The 25,756-nt window shown below is 33.8% G+C and overlaps 3 protein-coding genes across 4 annotated transcripts; 2 read left to right on the forward strand and 1 right to left on the reverse strand.

The window, feature by feature from the left end:
* The first annotated feature begins 12,395 nt into the window (after positions 1-12,395).
* Positions 12,396-19,560, forward strand: LOC126660821 (ACT domain-containing protein ACR12). Of its 2 annotated transcripts, none has more exons than XM_050354512.2 (10): positions 12,396-12,760; positions 12,839-12,902; positions 14,812-14,931; positions 15,894-15,988; positions 16,937-17,015; positions 17,173-17,232; positions 18,372-18,427; positions 18,532-18,637; positions 18,743-18,811; positions 19,150-19,560. In XM_050354512.2, the coding sequence occupies exons 1-10, from the start codon at positions 12,636-12,638 to the stop codon at positions 19,210-19,212; spliced, it is 837 nt and encodes a 278-aa protein (XP_050210469.1). In that variant the 5' UTR covers positions 12,396-12,635; the 3' UTR covers positions 19,213-19,560. The 2 variants fall into 2 exon arrangements, with proteins under 2 accessions (XP_050210469.1, XP_050210468.1); XM_050354511.2 differs by having other exon boundaries at positions 12,401-12,760; positions 16,931-17,015.
* Positions 19,561-20,708: 1,148 nt separating this feature from the next.
* On the forward strand, positions 20,709-21,677 carry LOC126661428 (germin-like protein subfamily 3 member 2). The gene has a single exon (XM_050355283.2). The coding sequence runs from the start codon at positions 20,755-20,757 to the stop codon at positions 21,478-21,480; it is 726 nt and encodes a 241-aa protein (XP_050211240.1). The 5' UTR covers positions 20,709-20,754; the 3' UTR covers positions 21,481-21,677.
* A 520-nt stretch (positions 21,678-22,197) lies between these two features.
* On the reverse strand, positions 22,198-24,843 carry LOC126661427 (protein trichome birefringence-like 36). The gene is made up of 5 exons (XM_050355282.1): positions 24,401-24,843; positions 23,702-23,873; positions 23,329-23,510; positions 23,057-23,215; positions 22,198-22,667 (listed from the first exon to the last, which is right to left on the reverse strand). Exons 1-5 carry the CDS (start codon positions 24,709-24,711, stop codon positions 22,367-22,369), a joined length of 1,125 nt encoding a protein of 374 aa, XP_050211239.1. The 5' UTR covers positions 24,712-24,843; the 3' UTR covers positions 22,198-22,366.
* Positions 24,844-25,756: the final 913 nt, after the last annotated feature.

Below are 25,756 nucleotides of genomic sequence, written 5' to 3' on the forward strand. Positions count from 1 at the left end.
TTTGTACCAATTCTCGAGATATTTACCTTGATTTGATGCTCGGGATTGATAGAGGATTCGATTCTGACGAAATCGCCGCGAAAATCGCTCGAATCGGACTTCGAACGGCGAAACGACGGTATCGTCGAAGGTTTTATCATTTCTTTCGATCCTTCCCTCTGTATCAAATTCCATCTTTCATTTCTTATATAATTCGGATAAAGTGCCACTTTGATTCTTGTTCTTTTTGTTTATTATCATTTATCTTTTAAACTTTTCTTTTATTCAATTTAATCCATAACTAAATCAATAACTTCTTAAATTATTACCTTTACGTATTATTTATATCCGATAAATAATACAAAGCTCGATATTAATATTTTCCCGTCAAAACCTAAAACTTCCGTTTTCGACACTAAGTGGCTAAATTACCACTTTGGTCCATGTACTTTATTTTGAGCTTTTCTCAACACTTTTCCTTTTAATTCCAATTCCAACTTTTGAATTGAAATATATCATTAAATTCCTCGCATATAATCCTTTCCAAAACCGACCTACTAAAACTTATTTATCGGAAAACTTTCTGATATCGTCACTACTGCGACTCAAAACTGGACACGTGATCCAATTAGCTAATTAAATATTTTGGGGTATTACATTCTTCCCCCCTTATAAAAATTCGTCCTCGAATTTTCATAAATCTTGTGGGGATCTTAACTTATCCTTATAGTTTCCTTGACGTCCATTAATACGTTTTGATCGCAGCTTTTCCTCTTACTTAAACTCTTAGCTTTCCACGTATGGCTGTGACCTCATTAATCGATTATCTATTTTGCTCACAGTAGGTTCTTGCCGCTGTATAATTAAGAATCTTCTCATTGTCACATTTGTCTCATTTGTCGTCTTTCCAAAATAGTGTAGTTGTAGATGCATCCTTGACATCATAATCCTTGCGTCGTTACTACTTGGTTGTCACTAATCATTCTCGCTCCATCACTTCATTTTTAGTAGCCCTGGGGTTGTTACTCGTCTTCTTTATACGTGAATAGTCACGACGTGTTGACTCCATCTTTAATAACGTACTTACTTTATTCATACTCCTATGAGTATTTTCCTTTGTAATCACAATCTACGACTTTTAATTTTTACTATCTTCTGTGTTGTCACTTTTCTTTCTTAGCTAGTTCTTGTCATTTATCATTCCTTTCTATCATTGTCTAATACTTCATTCCTCATTAATCAATTTTTCTCAACTTGCACCATGTCTAATACATTCACTTTCTCTTAATATAGCTAAGCCTGATACTTCCTTTACTTCTTCAATTTGTCCTTCCTTTGTTCCTTTAATCTATCGTGAACTTCACGTCGTTCTGTTGGTCGTGATCCTTCATCCTTTACTATTGTCTTAAACGTTTCATTTCACGTTACTTTTAATCGTATGGCTTGTACAGTTGCATTTGTTACTAATACTATTCGTATTATCCTTTTCACTTCCCTCTCATTAGCCTTTTGAGGTACGTCTCGAGTCTGTTATTGACTTTCTAGTCAAAGCTGTCTTACCTTTGCGTTACCGTTCCTTTTTCATGATGATCTCGTAAGAATCTTATATGTTTCTTTAACATTTAACTATTTCAAGAATCCTTATCGTTAGTTAGCCTTCGCTTAACTTCATCTTTACCTTTAATCTTTAACAAGTTCAGTAGGTCCTTAATAACTTATTTACTTTCTTTATTGTTATTCTTCCTTACTGTATAAACAACTTTCTCTTGTATCTTACACTTCTTCTTCTTACTCTCGAATAGCTTCACAATATTGTTCTCACTTTTCAAGGTATCCTCTTGGCACTGACTACGATCATTTCTTAGTTTGTCTTTACTCTGGCTCTCATCTTCTTCTTGAAGTGTTTCCGACTATATATTCCTATTGTATAAGTTATACATAACCTTATAAATTCCAAAATTAGGGAATAGTTTCGATTTTGTTGTCCTATACACCTTATGCTTCTTTAGCACTTATAACATGGTTCTCATTGTCTTTAAATAACTTAATTTTTCTGTACTAGCATCATTTTTCGTTCTTGTGACATCACGACTTCTTAGATACGGTTCACTCCTATCTGTTTAATAGCAATGAAGTATCATCTTATCCTTTACTTACTGTATTTATTACGTCTTTCCTCCGTTTATAATAGCTCCATTATTATTGTTCTATTCTGATGATCCTTCTGACGTATTTCTAGAACTTTCCACTCCTCTATTCATCTTACTAAATCTTAAGGGTATATGAGTTTCCTCATTATACTTTCTTTCATATTATCCACAATTCTTACATTTACTGACACGTATGCCTATACGTGTGCCTTTCTCCTTATACTAGAATTTTACAACTTAACTTTTCTCCTTTCTGTTAACGCAATCTATAGCTCTTAATGTTGATATTAGTGACTTCACTTAATATCAGTCATATAGCATCATTATCTCCTACATACACATCAACACTACCATCTTGTGCCCCAGCCAGTGCCATGTCCATGACATGGTCATCATTTTCCATAGGAATTAATTCTTCAGTATACATGCCAGCCCGCCTCCAATAATACATTAACAATCCCTGAACCTTCAATTCAAGTAACCACTTATCTAGACCATTTAATCCTATATCCTCAATATGAAATTTTCTGACAGCCACATCCTCATTAAAATAACCAAACCATTCAAAGTCTCCATTGTAGTTAAGAATAATTTCAAAGACCTCAAAAAAACATTCTTCACTAAGAGCTGCGCAAACCAACAAATTTAAAAACAAACAAACAATTTTCAATTACTGAACAAAACCCAAACTGAAACAACAACCAATGACAAACTAGAAACAAAATACCCGCAAAAAACAACATCCCATAAAAAATCAACCCCAAAATTCAAAATAATCAAAAAAAAATAACAGAGACCAGAAAAATCATACCTTTTCGTTTCTTCCTTTCTCTTTCTTCTTTTCCCAATTTCATCGTTTTTTTGGATCCCATTTTCTGAAAATTAACAGAGACAGACAAGACAAAAATTTAAAAACACTTCGGTAAATGACAAACAATGTTGAACAATGGAGGAAGAATGGGGAACAATGCAAGGAAAATAAGAAAGAATGAACGAAAAATGGGAAAGGAGCAAACCCTAGGTCAGTGTCAGCGAAGAAACGAAAAAACGGCAGTGAGGGGGAAGAAGACGAAGAGTGGAGAAAATATTTGAAACGAAAATAATGAAACGGAAGTGAGGGGGAGCGAGTGGGGAAAAGGAAAAGTAGGAGAGAGAAAATAGAAAATTACCGCGATTACTTTTCATTTGTTTTTTTTTTTGAAAAAAGTCAACTGACGCATTCTTACACAAGCAGCAGATGTCAGACATGCATGCAGGGGGGACAGGCGCCGCCATTTGGTGTCCGGACGAGAAATAGGATGCCACGTCGACAAAAAACGAAAAAAACGGCGATTTTTGGTCTTAGGGGGTTTTGTGAGCGCCGCCTCAAAGGTCAGGGGGTTTAGCGCCCGTTTTTAAACATCAGGGGGTTTAGCGCCCGTACCCCCAAAGTTGAGGTGCCATGGGTGATTATTAGCCCTCTTGATCTATCAAATTTCTAACTTTCATATCTTGCAAAATCACCTTCAAATTTTGCAAAATCGTCTGCTTCATCATTTCGTATCCTTTCTCTTTCTACTTCTGTATCTTCGAACACTGATAATGATAAAGTTATATTCTTTAAATATCACTTCATGTTCATCATATATAGTATCATCTTCTCGTCCTTTATACTTTCAATTTCTTTTCTCTATTGTTATCCTCGTTCGCTATGCTACTTATTTCACCATAAGAATAATCGTTATATTCTTTGTCCTTACGTATTTGTTACGTTTCTTTCGTCTAACATGATTCTCTGTCATTTCATCCTTTTTTCTATCATAAGGATAAATACTGTATCCTTAAATATTGCCAGCGCATTGCTCCTTGACTGTGTTCGCTCTCCGGCAATAACTCCTCGTTCACATTTTACTGTAGCTCCCTTAACATTATTGCAATTATCATTAACAGGGCTTTATTCTGTTATTGGTATTTGTTTTTAAATTTTGTTCTTATTTACTAAGAACATTTTATTATATGTCGCAGAGTTTCACATCTGAGTTCACTTACTAACAAAAGATTTCAAAACATTCTTTGGCTGACCAACTCTTTTAAACCACTTTTCATAAATCGTTTGAAATCATTAGTACAATTGTAGCTCAGAGTGATGACGCCTCTCATCACCAAAGAGTTGCTAAAAATCGCATTTTTCTTCATCGTTATAAAGATATGATGCATGATCTACATTTCGAAGATCATTTTCTTATGCATTCTTATCGTGATTATGCAATGTCATATGCGATGTCTGAGCACAATTGTATCTTGAAAAATCTTAAATTTTTTCATAAAATCGTAAGTTACTCTAGATTGTACACTCTGCGACTATTAACGGCTTTCTTTATATTTATTGGGTATATTTCAAATTTTTGTATTGCTGTCACTTTCTGTCACTTTTCTGACTATTCGTCTGTCATATCATTTCTTTCTTCATATCTCCGACAGCTCAATTCAATTCAAAATTTTCTACTGCTGTAATCACCACATCCAATTCTGCAACATTCTGTACTATATCATATAAAATGCAGGTACCGATGTTCCACATCGATTTCCTCTTCTAATAATATATCTTTTCCTTTACAGCTTCTAGAACGTAATATAGGAATTACGTTCACTACAAATGTATTATGTAGTGTGTATTATATTATTGTTTTTGTAAGTTATTTTATATATTCTTTTATTAGTCGCGTGTTTAACAACAGCGCTTCCTATAGGTTCTTACTTCTGTGAGGTATTATCCTATAGGCGTATCCTTAATTGCTATGTTCTATTATGCAATGCAGCATATATACACAATAATGCAACACGTAAACACAATTACATAGAACATATTAATCATTTGATACCAGGGTTGTCTAATATGGGACACTAGGTTTCCTAATAGCTACGCCTATGTGTCGACCCCTAATTCTTCTACTGGAGTTGCCTCCGCCTCTATGCACAGAGTGGGGGTTAGTCCTAATACCAAAGGATCGACCATTATAGTCTGGATAGAACGCAAGTCCGAAAAAAGGTAGGGTCGTACAGGATTGCCATCCCACTCTCGGTCAGCCTCGATCTTACGGGCCATCATAGTGAGCGTTCCAAAGTGCTCGTGAACATACTCATATAGCTCATCAAACTCGAGTCCCAAACCCCTAACGTATCTACGGTTAATCGTCTTATTATCTTCATTAAGAACTCTTTTGTCCATGCGCAGAAAGTCAGAGGAATACAGTCCCACTGGTAGTATTCCTTTAGAAAAGGAGCGCATTTGCCTCCTAACCTGATTCAAAACCACATGCCCCTGACCTTTAGCTATCTCTGTATCCTCTCTCAAATTGCGGTATCTCCGCACATTAGACTAGAAATGTTCACTCTGATACTCCTCGACGTCTGACTCATCTGATAACTCTTCTTCTTCAAAGTCCTCCTCTTGAGGAACTTCTTCTGATTCTTCCTCTAGATCCTCCTCTGGATCTTCCTCGGGATCTTCCTCACTTTCCTCACTGTGCCCCATTTCAAGCGAGTGAGTTCTACCTCTAACCCTAGAAGAACTACCAATTTCTGATACTGACATGAAACCATTCTGATATATCTCAGATGATCTCCCAATATCTATGTGGAATCCATTCTGGTGGATTCCAGATGGTCCGCCTACTTCGTTATGAAATCCATTCTGATATATAGGAGGCGCTTCCTCCTGTTTCTCTGCAGCATGTAGCTGAGCTCCATTTTGCCCAAACATGCTGAAAAGAAACAATTCCTAACGTCACCGACTATCTGAGCCCCTTTTTCCTTGCTTAACTTCATTATCATCTCATAAGGCATCACAAATATTAAACTTTCAATCAGTCTATACATAATTCATAAATATGAAATCACCTAATATTCCTTACACGAGCAATACACACTTAATTTCCTTAGCAGTTCGCATTTGCAAACATTAATCACTTTATTCGCTTAACTATCTGCGTTCGCGCGCGTTATGGAACTTACTAATAATGCACATATCAAATGAATGCAGACAACTAAGGTCCGACTCTCTGATGCAGTAGTTCCTATGTTTACTTACTGACAGAGTATTCAAAGTCAAACAGATATTCAGACACAACTGGCAGTGGTAACTAGACCAACTGCTCTCAAACAAACACTAAAACAAACTTGCAGTGGTAACTTGACCAACTGCTCTGATTCCAACATTGTCACGACCCAAAATATTGAGCCGCAACCGGCGCTAGGGAACGGGAGTGGTAGCTCCGGAACCCGTAGCAAGCCTTAAATCACTATTAATTTTCCCGGAACCCGTAGCAAGCCTTAAATCACTATTAATTTTTTGCAAATAATAAACAAATAACATAAAGCAACAGAAGCAAGTATACATAACATGTATACACAAACATTTACACTAACTGTTCAAAAACCTCGCGGGCTCTAGTTACCGTACCCTGTACGAACTGGCCTCGCGGTACTATATCCATCAGTTAGTGTATCCAACATATCACCGGCATCTGGTGCCGTGAATGAAACATAAAACACGTAGCCTATCAAAACATATAAACAAGACAGCAAGCATTATGTACAATCAAAATGTACTGCTGTCTAGACTACGACTCTGTCTACGCGGGACCACTACTGCAGCATTCACAGAAGTCAGAAACTATACATACACAGCTGACTTCTGGACTTCAAAATTGGCCTCTAGCTAGGTCCACAAACTAAGCACCTGAAAGACATCAAAGGTGAGGGGTCAGTATTTGGGGAAATACTGAGTGAGTTGACATTTACTAACGGTATTAATATAAAAACATAGCATCACATTTCAAGAAAACAATAATATAAAACATATAAAAAAACTAATACCCTAGCATGCGACACATCTCTCGAATAATCATGTATCATTCAACCCAATCGTACATTTCAAGTTGTGAGTCCAACTCACTGGTGGGCCCAGCCCACTAGATACGGGAACTTCCAGACTACACCGTAGCCGAGTTCACTCTCGTATCGAATTCATATCGTATCATACATATCCAATCATTTCTCAAATGCAAACACACTAGACTGACTCAATACTAGTGATCACACAGCCTATTGACACCCAATAGGTAGCTAGTTTCTTCTGATCGCATACTAGTTCTCGTATATAGAAATTAATAAAGCATATTACATTTCAATCAATCTATATATATTATAAAGCTGAGCTTCAAATAATCTATCAACACAATTAAGCCAAGTGGAGTTCTCTTTGTAAGCCATGTGTACTCTTAATTAGTTTTATGTTTCTTATCTATGTGGACTCCTCTTATCAACATACGTTACAACTATAATCACAATTGCAAAATAAATTTTTCATCTTTTTTCATTCCATTAATCTCAATAATTATTACGTAACAACAAACTCTTACTCTCCTTTTTATTAATTCTTTTGAATGTCCATCTATCTACATCTACATCTACATGTTGAATCTATCTATAAGTAGCATTAGTTTATAGAAGAATTTTTACTTGTCTTCTTCCCATATACACAAGGTAAAGAAATTTTCAATTTAAAACTATTTTATGGGCAAATCACTTTCTAAATTATTTTTTATTTTTGATTAAATTGCAAGTTGATGGGTTAGTTTTACCACAAACTTTTGTCTTTTTATTAATTTATTTTGATTTTTATATGTAAATGCAATCATATGCTAATTGCGTCAAATATTGGCATATTTGTATATCAATTTACAGCACCAAATATGGAGTTTAAATTGCAGGCAGTGGATTTCACTATATTACAACATCATGGAGATATGCTGGTTACATGTATCTGGTAATTTTTTTCTGATGAATCACATGTATATGGTAATTATTAATTTCTTTTAAATGATACATACTTTTTTCTTAGGATATGCAATTGCACCTGTTTATTGATTAAATTATACCCAAGCCGGAATTCACATTTTAATAAATATTTGGAGGGCCTAATGGTAGAAAAAACCCAAACCTTTACGACTTGTTATAATTATATTCAAACCTTTTAATTTTTGCAATAATATCCAAATTGCATTTTTTGTAGCAATAATAGTCAAATTGATGGCTAAACTTGTTGTTTTAAATTAAGATATTAGGCTATTATTATGTTTTGATGTATAATAATATAGTAAAAGTCCTAAAAAATGGCAAAAAACTCAAAAAAATTCACATGAAAAGTGCAATTTGGATATTATTGCAACAAAATAATGCAATTTGGATATTATTGCAACAAAATAATGCAATTTGGATATTATTATAAAAATTAAAAGATTTGGATATAATTGCAACAAGTTGTAAAGGTTTGGATTGTTTTTGCTCATCCATGGGCTTTCCGACAAAAAAGATTACAAGTCTTACTGAGATAGATATCAGAGGTTATTACTAATACTAAATCAATAGATCTTACTAATACTAAATCAATAGATCTTACGAGTGGCTCTATTCCTTATCAAATGTCATTCATTCTATGTAGTTAAGTGTATGGTTACAAAAATAAGCATTACTAAATTGCTAATTATGTTTATTTCAATGACCATTTATTCTAACATAAATATTTTCATATTTCAGGCAAAGGCATACTAGACGAATGAAGTTAGTCACATTTGCTTAGCTAATTAGTCAAATTTGCAAAGTTCGGATAGATGATGAAGAAAAAATATCTTTCTTTCAATTTTTCTTTTTTAAAATATTGTATATTTCATCAAAAAAATATCATATTGATTATATAAAAAATTTAGCTATATGCTAATATGCAGATATTACACAAATACAAAAAGAAAATAGATTTTTCCATTACATTTGCAAATTTACGATTTAAAAAAGCATTTTCAATGGCTATACATCATTTTTTGAAGAGTTTTAATTGATTTATAAACAATTTTAAATATTTGAAAAGTTATTCAGTTTGTCATTACATAAATTTTCTTTTGATTTTCTTTAATTATTAATATGCTTAATTACTACTCCCTCCGTCCCAATAGAGTTGTCCATTTTGCCTTTATCACACAGTTTAAGAAAAGCAATTATTGTTTATGGGTTTTGTAAAATTTACTTTACTTTTCTTGTCATACCCCTATTTAATATGGGGTCCACTTACAATTTACTCATTAGTAGATTTTTAATAGGGGTAATATAGAAATATTAAGTGTAAAAGTTAATTATTTTTTGAAAGTGGACAAGAGTTTTGGGACAAATTTTTTTCTCAAAGTGTACAACTCTATTGGGACGGAGGGAGTATTAGAGATTTATTTTTCAATCTTTTGTGTTACTATTATTTGATTGTGAAATTGTTTTTAGCATGTTATACATGTATTGTTTAATATATATTATCTCTTATTATATTCAACATCTCTATTTCAGTTCAAATTAGTATATTTATAGTGAATTCTTACAATAAACTAATTCATTTTTTTTATAAATCTAATTCAATTATTATATTGAATAAAACTCTAATAAATTAAAATAATATTATAAAAATTGACTATTTTTAACAAAAAATTAATTTTTAGAAATCTATAAAATTATTTAATCTCATCCGCGCAACGCGCGGGCATCGACCTAGTTATATATAATGCGATGCGTGTAAACAGTATATATATCTATATAAAATAACTTTAATATATAATACACGAAAGTAAAATGCTACTCACAGTGACCGCAATCCAATCAATAATGTGGTCGATGAAATGATATGCCCTCGCTATCCCACGTCTACTAACCTCTCTGCTCTGACATGTCTGATAAATAATTAACGTTTAATGATTAGACATTAATCTCATATTCTTATACGTATAATACTTTTAAGTTTTAGGGTTTAGTTTCATTTCGATGAAGTTTCAAGGAGTTTTCAGGACAATGCGCAGGTGCTGCCTGCACACTGACACTGTTTAGTAAAATGACGATCTCTCCTAATTGAACTGTTGGATCGAGATGAAATATGACAGATGCGTTCCTAAGAGGCAAATCTATAAACCGATCGTTGGGATTTTGAATCTGCCAAGTTTTGGGTAGTGTGCGAACGCATACAATGAGTGTGCGAACGCACACCCTAAATTTCAAGGAGTGTGCGAACGCGCACCCTTGACAGCCCCCCGGAAAGTTGTTTTCCGGGGCTGTTCAGCCATCTCGACGTGCTATACATTCAACTATACAAAACCCGCATTTCGGTTTTCATTAAAACGCTATAATAACTTCAAAAACGTCGAATTCAATCCTAAAACTCAATTCCATCAAAACAGCCAATAAAATTCTATTTTTGTACCAATTCTCGAGATATTTACCTTGATTTGATGCTCGGGATTGATAGAGGATTTGATTCTGAAGAAATCGCCGCGAAAATCGCTCGAATCGGACGTCGAACGGCGAAACGGCGGCGAAACGACGATATCGTCGAAGGTTTTCTCATTTCTCTCGATCCTTCCTTCTGTATCAAATTCCATCTTTCATTTCTTATATAATTCGGATAAAGTGCCACTTTGATCCTTGTTCTTTTTGTTTATTATTATTTATCTTTTAAACTTTTCTTTTATTCAATTTAATCCATAACTAAATCAATAACTTCTTAAATTATTACCTTTACGTATTATTTATATCCGATAAATAATACAAAGCTCGATATTAATATTTTCCCGTCAAAACCTAAAACTTCCGTTTTCGACACCAAGTGGCTAAATTACCACTTTGGTCCATGTATTTTATTTTGAGCTTTTCTCGACACTTTTCCTTTTAATTCCAATTCCAACTTTTGAATTGAAATATATTATTAAATTCCTCGCATATAATCCTTTCCAAAACCGACCTACTAAAACTTATTTATCAGAAAACTTTTTGATATCGTCACTACTGCGACTCAAAACTGGACACGTGATCCAATTAGCTAATTAAATATTTTGGGGTATTACACACCTCCTTTTGTCGTCGACGCTAGTTCTTCCAGCGTCGCCGTTCTCCGCTGCAGACCCCTTCCAAATCTTTGATTCTAGTTTCTATTGTTGTTTTTGTAATTTCGGGCCCGTTTAAGCTCGAAATTGAGCCTCGTTTGACCCCATAAACTTGTAATTAGTTGTAGGACTAGTTTTTGTAATTTTCCAAACCCATCCTAGCCAACACGTGTCTGCCATGTCAGAACTAGTGGATCGGCATGTCATCATGGGTTTCGAGGCCCAAACCCGCCAGACCAGCAACTTCCAGACCATAATCCCGGTTTATTTGAACTCGAAATCAAACCCGGTTTGGACTAGAAGATTCATATCGACGAGAGGAACAACTTTCATGTTCTGCCTGGATCCTAAATCCGAGTGTACAGACATATAGAGGACTGACAACTACTGGACACTCCAAAATAAAGGTTTTAAATTATAGTATTTCTAACCTTGTATATATATCAATTTTACATAGACATGTAAATAATGTTTAAATGATTTGAATGTATGTCTAGATCCATTTTAACAGGCTTAATCAGATAATCACGCTAAATTAGCTTCAAATTAATCAAATCACATAGAAATCTTATGACTTCCATGAAAATATAATTAATGGTCTTATAGAAATTCAAGATGATAAAACTAAAATTAATCGCATATACATTCAGTTTAGGATGTATGCATATAAATGGAATAAAATACACCTCTGTCTGTTACATGTTAGAAACTTCAGGATTAGATTTAGATGCTTGTTTAGGAGTATTTTCTACATGCTCACATGCCCGTGCACATCGAGTCATATGCGCGTCATGCATGCTTATATCCAGTCTTCCATTTTCCAGCTTTTATATGCTTCAATCGTTCAAGTTCGTCGCTACGCATTGATCTAGTCCGCTTGAATTCTAATATGCGGATTGTTAGCTTATCATCAAGACAGGTGTCTCTGGAAATCATCATCGGACGCTTTAGTCCCTTATCAGTTTTCTATCTGTCGAAAATAGGTGTTTATACTTGTAAATCGATAAATTTAATAAATGCCAATGCTTATAGTTAATTATGTCCACAAATCTGGATTTTTAGTACGATGCGCGTCGTCTTATACATCTATAAATGAGTGAGATATCTAGTTAGTAGAAACGCTATCCATAGCCCTGCTAGATAGCGACTCCATTTTCACTACAAAACTACCAAATTGCCATAAGTCTGAGCAAACTCGACACCCCCACGACCCAATCCGCTTTGAATAACATGGTTATTTAATTGAATAAACATACAACAAGTGAACAAATGCACTCAAATTATCCAAAATTGGCAAAGATATGACCTAAATTGTCCTCAATAATCAATTGTTGCTTTAAATGAGAGTATGATCCAAGTTTAGACACTAATTGAAGTGTTTGTCCAAAACTGATTAATCATACAATCATACGCGGATTGCAACTGCTACAGTCATTTGTGTAGGCAGTGGCACCCACCAAGAAGACGACGTCACACTTCCCAAAGCCCTTCACTTTATATTATAATTCTCTCTCACAATTCCAAATTTTCAATTTCAATCTCAATTTCTGGGATTATGGCTTCCTTTACTAACAATCTCTTGTCATCATCAGCTTCTTGTTTTCATCTCAAAACCTCTTCTTTTCTCATCCCAAATCATTTTTCTAACTCCAATGGAATCTCTTTTTCCTCTCCAAGAAGGTGATTCAAATAATTATCAACTGTACAAATGTGTATTCATTTCTTGTTTTTTGGTTTCTAATGTGTTTTTTGTATCAGGGTTATGTTGTATGCTTCTTCTACTAATAATACAAATGCTACCAGCTCAAGCTCAATCCCCTTGGTCAGTGTTTTCTATGATTATTTGTTTTTTTATGAATTTATTGACTTTTTTTATGTAATGTATGAGGGTAATGATTATATAGGAATATTTGTGTGCTGAGTTGTTTATTGTATGCAACTCTTTAATTCTTACTGAGTTGTAAGCTTCTAGTTGTGAGAGATCTGATTTTATTACCTCAACTTATATTGTTCGGCAAGTGCGAAATCTGAGGGTGTAATATTCATTGTTCGAATTTGAGATTTATGTTTGACTAAGGTGGAACTACATAAACCTTTTTGGTGCAAACTCTGGAATCAATTGTCGGGTTGGGAGCTAAAAGGAGAGGGATGGGGGGTTGGTTGCGGTAGAAAACATAAGAATATAAACCGTGGGAAGAAATGTTGCTGTTTTGTTCTTTTGAAGATTGTCAGATAACCCACATACTGCAAAAGTGGTCATTACTTAAAAGATTTGAGGGAGCGAGAGAGTAAGTGTGACGTTTTAGATGTACACAGAATCTGGGTAGCTGCTGATCATCCTTTTTTAATAGCCTGCTTGCTGGTGAGTTTTAGCTTACATTTGTCTCCACTTGGAATTCAAATGTTAGATCTCAGGCATGAGAGCATAAATTGTCCTTTTGTACTTAGAAAAAGTTTAGGACGATCATCGCATGTTGTTGGATGGTAGAAGAAGAAGATAAGACTTGACATGCCCCCGATAGGTTTCTGTATAGGCAGTGAAGGAGCATGTGTTAAATTGCTGTTTACAGATTACAAGCTGGAAGGTTTCATGGGTTCATTGTATTGTTTCTTTTGTCTTGGACACTCTTCTTACACTATCACTGCATTGGAATGTCTAATTAGTGAAAACCCTGAAAAAGGTATATATTCTGTTATATGGGAAATGAAAAAGCGAGAAACTTAAGATAAAGAAAGAAAATCTAGCTGCTGAATGTTTGTTGGTATAGATTTTATGTCCTTAACTGAATTCTCTAATGCTCTTTTTTGTTCTCTTCTTTAACAAGTGAAATCCTTCATTTCTTTAGAAGATAATATATAAAGACATAATTCATGACAGAGGGAAAAAGTATTTACTGCTTATTAATTTTGTGGATGGATACTTGGGTAGTGCACCCAACTATTAATGCTTTGGAAGTTTGCATCCTATTGATCCTCGTATAGTTCAATGTATATGGTTCTCGCGAAGCATATTTCTTGCATTTAGTCAATAATTGACGTACAGGAAAACTGCAATCTTGTTGATTTTAGCTGCAAATATTTGTAGATGGAAAAATGGTTCCGGGAGATCTTTATTGCAGGTTGTGAGTAATGATAGATTATAGACACAAAACTTTTTATCATCTTAGTTAGAGATGCAAACGTGTTAGATACACTACTCTGTCTTTTGACATAATAAAACATGTGAAAAAAATGGTAAAACATGTAACTCTGCTGTGTTAGATAATCATAGCATCACTGGTTAACTAGTTAAGTATACGAACTTTCTGATATCGATGTTTCCTTTCACCAACTGTTATGCCAGTTTTTGAGCATAGTTTATGGTTTTTTCAAATATTTGTTGGTCGAAGTTTTTGCAATTTCGTACAATTTTCAGGTTATTTTACTGTAAATGTCGTATTTTCTCTATTTTTGCGTACATGTTCACTATTTAACGAGTGCTTGTTGGAACTGTGATCTCTTCTATTCCTCCAAATAACTAGTTCTATGAGCTGTTGTCACGTATTTTGTCTGAAACTCTTGGGAATTTGATTTGGAACTCTTGTTGCTTGGATTGCGTGCTTGGCAGAAGTCATTTTCTATATAGATCAACTAGTGTTTGATTTTTCATTCATTTGATAGTTTATCCATCTTTTAGAAGAGTATAACCTTTGTTACTAGGTCTTTATGTAATTTGTTGATGGCATTTGCAGAATTTTGAACAGGATGCTGATGTTCCTATGCCAGTAGTTCTGATAGATCAAGATTCTGATTCTGATGCGACGATTGTACAAGTTAGCTTTGGAGATCGACTTGGAGCTCTTATTGATACGGTAAAGTAACTTTCTTATACTCAGACCATCTCTTGATCTGAAATCTGGTATTATCATCACTATGCATCTCTAAGAAGCTTGGGCTTTGTTCACTTGAAGGGAAGCAGCTTGTGAATAGGAACTAATGTAATGTATTTGTGGAAAAATTAACTAGTTTACCTCTGATTGCTATGAGAAGCACTCGAAATAAATTTTTTTTTTTTATGTTGTTGAGAGCACATTTAAAAAAGCTGATATTGCCTGAATTTTAAAACACCATGTAAATATTTAGATCTGCAAGGAGTTGATATCTTCTCATTTGTTGCATGGGAGTGAAAATCACACAAAAAAGATAGTAACTTGTGATGGTCATTGAAACTGCCTGTTGTGCTTACTGATGATGAGACTAATGGGTACTTCTCTTTGTGATTTTCTAATTTTTCTTACAAGTTCTTGTCATTGTGATTGTAATAATTTCTAGAGAATGATTTCTCATTTGGAAAGGCTTCCTATGCTTTTAATAGGAAGCTCCTTTCTTGAAGTTGCGTTACTTTTCTCCTACTTGATAAATAGTTATCATTGGTTGATTTACTTATGCACAACTACACCAAAAACTGCAGAAAAGTGTATTCAAGGGGATTATGTTGGTTGAAAGAAATGGTGTCTTTACTTTAGTCACCAGTCACTGAAAAAATCAGAAGTAGGATGCTTTCCCATACATCCTCAAGGGTTGAATCAATGCATGTAATTTCAACTGATTATTAATACTGCTTTATCCTCAACTTGTATTGCACTTTACATCTTTGGACTCTGGCATCTATCACCTACATTTGTTTTCTTGAGCCACTGTGTGCTTTCATCAACATAATAATTGATTTCCGGCCTATATGATCTCATTTTTTTTGCATGTACACGATTATGTAACTCTAGAGACTTATGGATAAAATCAATTTTGTGAATCTTCTGGTTTTATCTTAGGACAGATGAATGCCCTGAAAGATTTGGGATTGGTTGTGGCAAAGGGTTCTGTTCTTACGGAAGGATCTGTCAAGCAAATAAAATTCTTCATTACACGCTTGTAAGTAATCTTTTCATGGGTGTTTATTGACCTGCTGGCTGCTACAGGGTGATTTTATGTTGTACAAACAATTATACATAATCCTACTAAAAGTTTCTTTCTAGTTTTGAAATTCTGACTTTTTTTCCCATTGTTTGGTAGCACTAGCTTGATGATGTTTTGTCATTTCAATGCATGGATATATCAAACTATTTTCTCTCAGTAGGTAGGTCTTCAAATAAAGTATCAACAACTATACATAGAATACAGTAACTATTTATATTGTGGTGCTTATTCTTCTTTTTGTCTCAAGAGATTTCACAAGTTAAATTTAGATTTGGACTTGAGTTGGTTAGAAAGAAGCTTGATTTTGAGTTCTTATTTTGGAGATTTTCTTGGAATCTGTTCTATTTTAAACATCATTCATTGAACAACATACTTGTTGTAAGCCTAGTGAGCTAATGGCTTATCATACACTTGCTACATTCATCTCATAGTTCAGATGAAGTCCTGATCTGCAGATGCGTTAGTTCTCTAGATCTCAGCAGAACTGCTATTGAACATTAGTAAAAGAAATATACTGAGAAACTAGGTTTTGATGCAGTGAGATGCATGAAGCAGGAAGAGTCATATTATTCCTTTAGTTTCTATGTCATTAACTGAAATTGAGGAGGGAAAACATGATTTTGATGAAATATTGAAATAATCAAAAGCAATCATTTATTTTGCAAGATGTTCTTCAAAGCTGATGGCCGTGGCCCTCTTCTTGCTTATTTTTGACACTGAAATGTTAATTAACTGTGTTTGCGTTAATCTACATGCGCAAATTTCATAAGCTGTTGCTGTACTTTACTTGATTCCTTAAACTTCTGAAATTTGTACATATACTTGCCTATTAATTATGGATAACTATATGGTTTATTGCAAGTCTTAGCATTTAGAGATTTGTTTTGATTATGCTAGAGACAGTGGGCGCAAGGTTGAAGATCCTGATTTGTTAGAGAGAATTCGACTTACCATCATTAACAATCTTTTGAAATACCATCCAGTATGTATATTGAATTTATATTGTTGGCTTACTCTAATTTTTGCTCTTTTGAAATTAATGATATCTTCAAAAGGCTACAGGCTGGAATTAGACAAAATATATGCTCAACATCTATAGTTTATGGCAATGAAATTGTTTCTTTTGACTCCCTCACCAGGAATCTAGCGAGAAACTTGCAATGGGCGAGGCTTTTGGAATAACAGCTCCTAAGAAAAAGGTAAATTTTTTATTCCTAGATTTTTTTTTTCCTTCGTGAGCATCTCAAAATATAGAGAAGTTTCCTTATTTGGTTATTAATTAAAGTTGGTTAAGCACCAAATTATAAAAAAATATCCATATTAAGCTATATTAATTTCATCATAAGATGTGAAATATTTACCTTGATTTATTGCCCACAAGTAATTAAGTTTTGGTTTTAATGCACTAGACTTATGCAAATGATTTGATTATTGTGAATTTTACTCCACTATTATAATGGAGTGTCTCCCCTTAAAAGGAATTGGGATTCTGGGAAAAATATAGTAAGTCAACTAAAAATACCTACTTTTCTTACTTCATGTGCAAAATAAATTTCTCTATTTAATGGGGGTAAAAAAGTATATATTTTTGTTATTCAATTTGTCACATATGCCTAAAAATCAAACACATACATGTGCCTTTAAACTGAAAAGGATACTTCAATACTTATGCTTTAAAAATTGAAATTAAAGTCAAGCATGGATGAAAAATAACGGCACTCAGAATTTGTTGTGACTTTGAAAAAGTCATGATATGAATTTACTTCTTTATTAGGGGTAGCTGGGTTGTAAAGTATGTACGCGCAAATTCACAAAACGTTCAGCCTCTTCATCATGCAACCACTTGCTGTTTCTCAGAAATGGACTACCTATGTTTATCTAGATGGCTTGTGACTCTCATGTGATACTAGATATGATTGAGCTCTAAATTCTCATACTGTTGTTAGTTAGAATACACACCATCTCTCTCGGGTGATAAGGGAAATGAAGAGCCACATTCTTTAAGTCCTAATGATAACTAAATGATCTTTATTTTCTCTTGAAATTAATTCCATTAACTTCCTAATCCATGTTCTAGTTTGAACTCACATTCAATGTCTAGTGCCCCGTGATCTTTTTGACCATTGTTCTGCTGGCTTTTTTAATCAGTGGTCTCTTCTTATCTGATGACTGGTTGACTGCACCAAAAATATTTTTTTATGAAGATCTGAAATGCCATCTTTCCTTTACTTTCCTGCATATAATTAAGCTTCTAAGAAATGTTATATTTTCAAAATAGTAGACGTATCTTCCAAAGTTCATACAAAATTTGAGCTAATTTCTTTCTTTATTATGGCAGCTTGATGTGGATGTTGCGACTCATGTTCATGTCAAAGCCGATGGACCTAAGAGGAGGTGTGCGTCTTTACAAAATAGCAGTATAGAATTATTTTCTGGAGCTGTATTTGTCTTTTGTTTTTTTGCTACATACTGAATCCAAATAATCTTTATTTTGCCAGTTTGCTTTGCATTGAGACAGCAGATCGACCTGGATTACTTGTAGAAATAATCAAAATCATGTCTGATATTAATATTGAGTTTGAATCGGCAGAGATTGATACAGAAGTCTCTCTCTCTCTCTTCCCCTCTCAAAATACACACCGACACTTGTCTTTTAGTATACCTGTCAATACTTTTCCGTTCTCATCACTAACTTCTTGTTACATCCAGGGATTGGTAGCCAAAGACAAGTTTCATGTCAGCTACAGAGGAGCAGCACTAAACAGTTCAATGTCTCAGGTAATGAGCTGACAGGACTGTTGTTCGAAATTTGTTGATGAATATTTATTTTTTTTGGACGTATGAACTCCAGATTTGTTGGTTTTCTTTCCCGCCTTAATGAAATAAATGTTAAGTCACAAATTGATAACATAGCAGTCTTTGAAGTCTTGGGAAGGACATGTTTTTCTTGCCATCTAATCTTGCACGGAAACTCCTTAAATCTTAGGCTTTGGTGTTCCGTCTGCATTTTCAGAAATACTTCTCCGAGCTTCTATATTTTTAAGTAAAAAAGGTTGTTCCTCCGTTTTCTATTCTAATAATCTAACTTCTTTCAATATTTCATTTTGAATGTGCAGGTATTGGTGAACTGCCTGCGTTACTATCTTCGAAGGCCAGAAACAGATGTGGATAGCTACTAACACTTGGTGAGCCATTTGTGAATTGTAAAACCAGTGTAATGGTCTGTGTACCAAAATTCTATATAAGTTGTATGTATGTTTCGAGCTACTGAAGGACGTGTCCTTGATTGAAATACGACGCTTGTGGAACACTATCACAACGACTTCATTGCTCATCCTCAAAAGGGTAATAAAATGGAATATCCAATATAAGAATATGTACCCCCTTGTTTGTCACATTTCCAATTTTACTTTTGAGGATCTGTAAACTTGTGATGTTTGAAGACAAAAGGCAGTCTCATCAGAAAGGTTTGATCTTCTTAAACAAAAGCTTAATGTCATTTTATTGGGGTTTGGCCAGATTCATCATATTTTGATTGTGAAACCATGTTTTTATTTTAATTTTAAATACATTTCATGTTCGTTGCGTAGCTTAATACACCTTTTCATTTTAAAGAGATAGAAGCTCGCTAGGTCAGATAGACGCTCGCTATGTTAGTTGTTAGAGGTAGAATTTTGTGTTAATTTAGTTGAAATAGTAGGCTGTGCTGAGGCTAGGGTCGAATTTGAGACCTCATGAACGCATTTGGAGAGTCTAGCCACTACCACCCGCTCTTAACACATTTTGTTAACATGTCTTCTAATTGATTTTTTGTGATGTGTAAGCTATGTTTACTCTATGTTTGAAATGAAATAGTAGTGTTCATAAGATTCAAATTTAGATAAGTAATACTAATTCTATCAAATTGTTTTTCTATAAATTTTTGGAATAACTATTTCCTTAAAAACTAAAGAAATTCTACCACTGAGCTATATTTCAAATGGTATAAACGTTGGAAAGTTAATTGCTAAGTCTTGCGTTCATATCTTCCCACGCTCTCCTCTCCAATTATCAAAAAAAAAAATCTATTTTATTGATTATGATTGTGACATTACATTTTTGGCTTTGCTGTCAAAGAGTTTACATATGAAGATACATACTTTTTAATCACAAAAGGCGCAGGAACTTTATCATTTCCCCCAACTCAGTGACTAGATACAAGGATCTTATAACAAAAAAAAAAGCTATTGTTATTTCAAAGACTGTATAATGGTCCTTTATTTATGATGTTTTTGTTATTGAGAGCTTAAACTTTTAAGACGGTTTGAGGAGAAAGAAGAAAGTTCGGATACCGTTGGTGAAAATTATCCTCGTAGCTAAAGTAAAACTAGTCATATATAACAATATAAAATAAATATATGCTACTCACCGAGTTAAGACCGAGTTGTGCTCCGACAGCGAAAAGGTGCACTAAGGAGTTCCACATATGTTTCTCAAATATGCTCTAAAAGTATGATAGAATAGTCCTAGAAAGTGTCCCATGTCATTGCTGATTCATATTAAAGTGTATGGCTGATGTAGTAGTTGGAATCTGGCGTTCAGTTTAAGTAATCTTTAGGTACAAGCTTAATCTATTAACACAACTCATGTCATTTGCTTTAATCATATATTTTTCATTAAAATCTTCCAAAAGCTAAACCACCGTTTGCACCTACTCCATTTTCGCTTTCTTATCAAGCAAAATGTACCATAAAAAGGGTCCATTTCTATCCCATACAGAACGTATTCCACACGGTGTTCGTGTATTTACGCTCATAGAAATGGCCTTAAGAAGGGCATTAGTTTTCTCTCTGTTTCTCCTCGATGTCTATGTTGTCTTTGCTTCAGACCCGGATCCTCTCCGGGACTTCTGCATACTCAATAACGATGCTGCAGCCTACGTTTCATGCAAGAATTCATCGGCTGCCACAGTAGAAGACTTCACATTTTCCGGGATTAAATCTCCCGGAAAATTCGACGAAACAGGACTATCATCTATTCCTGTGAATGTGAATGTGTTTCCTGGTCTCAGCACATTAGGTGTGTCGCTAGTTCGAGCAGATTTTGAAGCTGGAGGTGTGAATGTGCCTCATTTCCATCCGAGAGCAACCGAGATTGCAGTTGTTTTAGAAGGGAAACTATATTCAGGATTCGTCGACACGCAGAATCGAGTTTTCGCTAAGGTGATTGAGAAAGGTGAAGTTATGGTGTTCCCCAAAGGTTTGGTGCACTTTCAAATGAATGTTGGAGATAAAAAAGCAACAATTTTGGGTAGTTTTGACAGTGAAAATCCTGGTTTGCAAAGAATACCAAGTGCTTTATTTGGATCAGGAATTGACCAAAAACTTTTGGAGAAAGCTTTTGGACTGAGTTCTAAAGAGATTGCTAAGTTAAGGAAAAGGCTCACTGTCCATGATCAGTTGAGCTAGACTTCTTACTAAAAGCTTTATGTCGGAATAGAATGATAAAAAGCGCGTACGATCTTTCCTCGCTACTATAAGAGAGCCTCTAGTTCGAAAAATTCTTACACGAGTTCAGTTCATAGTAGGACGGATTATAAAATTTTCATTGATTGTCACTTAAATTAGTGATTTTTTAATTAGAATGGAACGCTTTTTAATTCGAATTAAGTGCTCTTTTTAATTAGCTTCATCATATATCATATCATCAATGAGAATTTCATAATCCTATGTGATGAAGTATATTTATCTAATAATTTTGGTGTTTAACATTTAGTAGTTGATTAGTAAATATAGGTTTCTTTTATATATGTACTCCATTTAATTGAAAGAATCAATAAATTAAGTCATGTTTTAGTTTGTGCCTGCTAAATTGCAACCAAAATACTTCTAATCTTTAGCATTGCTTTCTACTTCTAATTGAGGTTAAAATTTAAGAGTTCTAATTCTCTGATAAGTCTTGTACCATTAACAATTTATGCGAAGAATCTAGATATATACTCTAACTAAAGCGTTATTTGAGAGACACTCCAAAATATATCGTTTCATCTAAGTTACTAGAGTCAATTCGTTTTAAATATATTATTTCAAGTTTCAATTCTAATTAGTTGCTTAACTATCTTACTAAGTTAACAGAGTCAATTCATATAATTATATGATGATTAGATATTAAATAAGACATGAAAATAACATTTTAAAATGACAATATCACATAATAAAATATCATAAACACAAACCATTTATCACAATCTCTAACATACACTAGAAATAAAAAGAACACAATGAACAAGAAATAACACTAGATATTTAGTAGAAGAGTTATTCTACTCACTTAATACTAACATTTTCTCTTAACCTAAAGAATTGCACTTAACATCTCATTCCAAATATCAGGTACACCTGGAAGGCACCAATGGCTACAATCCGACGAGAAGTTTGTCAAGTGCTGCCTCTCAGCTTCTTGCCTTACCGCCCTTCTATACACGGACGGATGCCCGTCTCTACGTAGAGCCGACATCGTTGTGATATCGTGTAAATATACCGGAAAACTCATCTTTTTTACTACCTCTTGTAGTACTACTAACTCTTCTGGTATGTGTTGGTGACTGAAATGTGTTAAAGGCTCCCTCTGTTTGTAGCATTTCCAACCATTTTGCCTGCAACATATTATTTTTGTCCGTAAAATTTTATTCTATTATAAGAATTACAGCAAGTGCTTTATTTTCGTCAATTTTAGATTATAAAATTATTTTTTAATCTATGTAATGTCATGTTGAACATTATCATGTGGAGCCAGGGCGGAACCAAACATATAGCCTCAAGGGGCATCCGCCCCGCAAATCCTTCAACTTTTTATTTTTTTAAAAGATATAGTTATTTTTGTACCTTTCGCCCTTTCAAAAAACAATTATATGATTACGTCCTGCATTTTGCAAAACCTAGTTCCACCCCTGTGTGGAGCTACATCAACCGATGCTTGTATTACAGGTAACATGGTTGCACATAGTCTTAATATGTGCTACGATAGGATTTGAAGGTGATATACCTGTTATGCCTTGGAGACATGCTCCGAAAAATAACTCTAGTTCGACGAGGATCGAGATTTAAATCGATCCATTTAGCCCATGTACTCAGTCCCTTCTCATAAGCAATCATCGGATTCATACTTTTTGTGACAGACCCTCTTTCCATGTAATAGTCCCACCTGCAATTTTACTATCTTTGTGTCATCTCCAATTCATACTAAATAATTCAATATATTCAAATTTATGATATCATGAATAACATAGATATTAGGAGTGAATTAAAATGACTTACGAACTCCATTTTTGAGAGTGAGTCCACCAATGAGCTGAATCAAAGACAAGAATATCGACATTTCGCCAATATCTTGCATTCTCTTCGATCCTATCCAAATGAAGAACTCGCTTGTTTCCGCCTTCTTTTTTCAGTTCCACAAGCAATGGTGCCCATGTAAACTCTATTGATGTCTCAAATTCCTGTTCAAACCATATCGCTTCTTCAACTTATTACGAATATCGTGACAGTATATTATAAGAATATGTTTCATTAGACCGTCCTATCAGAACCGAGTAATTAAAATTAAAAATTTAGACTATTTAATGTGACCAATTTGAAACATATAAAAATCTAGAATCTCTCACATAATAAGAAACTAGAAAAGAGTTACCAAAGCATGGAAAGCCATAGAAGGACCATTGTAGGTGAGCTTCTTATGAGGAGTGGGAATAAGTCCTTGGACTAAGCACACAAGAGACTCCCATTGGTTTCTCATTATGGAATCACCAACTAGCATTATTCTTTTCCTTCTCATCTTTCCAAGAAATTTCAATGCATCAAACCTAATATTTCATCCCAAACATAGAATTAATAATGTTCAATTGGTTTATAATTAGGAACAACCAACATTATGGTAATTGATTTTGAAGGTATTTAAACTATAATATTTTATAAATACGTTCATAGACCAAACTTTAGTTTATCCCATTTTGGTTTTTAAATTTTATTTTTTCCAATTAAATTATTAAATTTTAATTTTATTTTAACGGAAAATTTCCCATCTAAAAATGCATATGTGATAGCCAGATTTTATTTTTTTTCTTTTTATTTGCAATCATGTATGCATAATTTGCCTAAATACTCCCATCTAAAAAATATTATACATACGCGACATATTTTAAAAAAATACTAAAAGAATCCGGTTGTCACGTTGTAAAATCCAACTACCATTTATGCATTTTAGCCGAAATGTTTTTTTGTTGAAACAAAATTAGAATTTAGTAAATAAAATAAAATTCGATCACCAAAATTCGAAATAAAAATAGTTTGTGTTGATAACAAATAACCCGGAAAAACTACAAGTTATTACCTAGGAAGAGTGCAAGAATGAGGGTTCCATCTCCACTTTTCATAGTCAGAATCAGGCCTTCCATTAGTTTTACAAGTGACTGAAGTACTAAGATAAGGGCAAGTTGAATCATAGAGAGGATAGGACTCATCATATACCCATTTCCCTGAGCTTAGATCACACTGATCATGCCTTGTTTGGACCATGTCAACTTCATTATCGTCCTCATTCAACCAGCTAGGCAGCTCAGATGCCTTGCCACGGAGAAAAATGCTGACGACGAAGACGACGACGACGACGAAGTGATGTACAGACATTGTTGGTTTGGCCATTGATGAAGAGAAGAAGCTATAGAAGTGGAAGACTTAGTAGTTCATTAAGGCATGAATTACGGAAGTGCATAGGACCACATCATCAAAATGTTACTTTTTATTCATTACCTATTGCTTCTACTTACTCATTATTCATTATTATGTCCATTCTTTTGCTTTATGGTGTTGCCAAGACACATATTTTTCAGTTTTGATTCGGTTAAACGGTTTGATCGGGTTTTTTTTGCTCACCCCTAGATACCGGTATCGGTTTAGTATCAGTTTCAAAATTATTGCAATTATGTATATTAAAAAAGTTACAGTTACCAAACAGTTGTAAAAAAACAAACAAACAAAGGTTAGAATAATGTAGTAAGTTTAAGATAATACTAATATTCTAATAATAAGTTATTTACATAATAGTAATTTTTGACATCAATTCGTTCCATATAAACCAAAGTTGAGTAAAATAATTTGTTCTTTTTTTCTTCACAATATTATCAAATTGCTTAATAAGTTACTGAAATGAAGCTTCTAAGAAAGAGAGGACCCTGTGATCATAAATTTGTGTTTACTTGCTTACAAAAATAAAAGAATACAAACAAGTAATTTTGCTTTTTATAAATTGTACAAATGGTGAACAGTTTACTAGAAAAACTAATACTTTCCCTTTTCTTTTCTCCCAAATAAAAAATCTTATCCGTCGGAATTTTTTTTTATTTCCTTTTCCGGCTGTGTTAATAGTTTATTTTTAATATTGACGATAATCATTTTTTTTAATGTTACTTTAACACATCTTAGGTCTCACTTGATTGGGAGTGAGTTCACTAAGAAAGTTTAACTTCTCGTAAAATAACATTTTTTTTTGTTGGTTCATTTTTGTCAATTTAATTCCTGTAAAGTTGAAGGGTTGACTTTCCTTTAACTAGAGAAATGACTTCCCCAACAAAACCTAAGTAAGTTCTAGTTCTCTAGTTAAGTTAATGACAATACAATTATAACCCTATATTTAATTAGTTAATTTAGTTATTGAAGGTAATATTGTCTTTACGTTTTAATTAATTAA

This window comes from Mercurialis annua, linkage group LG8 (assembly GCF_937616625.2).
Source record: "Mercurialis annua linkage group LG8, ddMerAnnu1.2, whole genome shotgun sequence".
Taxonomy (NCBI): domain Eukaryota; kingdom Viridiplantae; phylum Streptophyta; class Magnoliopsida; order Malpighiales; family Euphorbiaceae; genus Mercurialis; species Mercurialis annua.

What these genes read in the sequence shown, in the direction of transcription:
- LOC126660821 (XM_050354511.2), top strand. Translation starts at nt 12,636, where the DNA reads ATGGCTTCCTTTACTAACAATCTCTTGTCATCATCAGCTTCTTGTTTT. An exon ending in TTGGAGCTCTTATTGATACG is followed by an intron (nt 14,932 to 15,893) that starts GTAAAGTAACTT and finishes ATCTTAGGACAG; the next exon opens with ATGAATGCCCTGAAAGATTT. An exon ending in TAAACAGTTCAATGTCTCAG is followed by an intron (nt 18,812 to 19,149) that starts GTAATGAGCTGA and finishes TTGAATGTGCAG; the next exon opens with GTATTGGTGAACTGCCTGCG.
- LOC126661428 (XM_050355283.2), top strand. Translation starts at nt 20,755, where the DNA reads ATGTACCATAAAAAGGGTCCATTTCTATCCCATACAGAACGTATTCCA.
- LOC126661427 (XM_050355282.1), bottom strand. Translation starts at nt 24,711, where the DNA reads ATGGCCAAACCAACAATGTCTGTACATCACTTCGTCGTCGTCGTCGTC. An exon ending in CATTCTTGCACTCTTCCTAG is followed by an intron (nt 23,874 to 24,400) that starts GTAATAACTTGT and finishes ATGAAATATTAG; the next exon opens with GTTTGATGCATTGAAATTTC. An exon ending in ATGTCTCCAAGGCATAACAG is followed by an intron (nt 22,668 to 23,056) that starts GTATATCACCTT and finishes AATATGTTGCAG; the next exon opens with GCAAAATGGTTGGAAATGCT.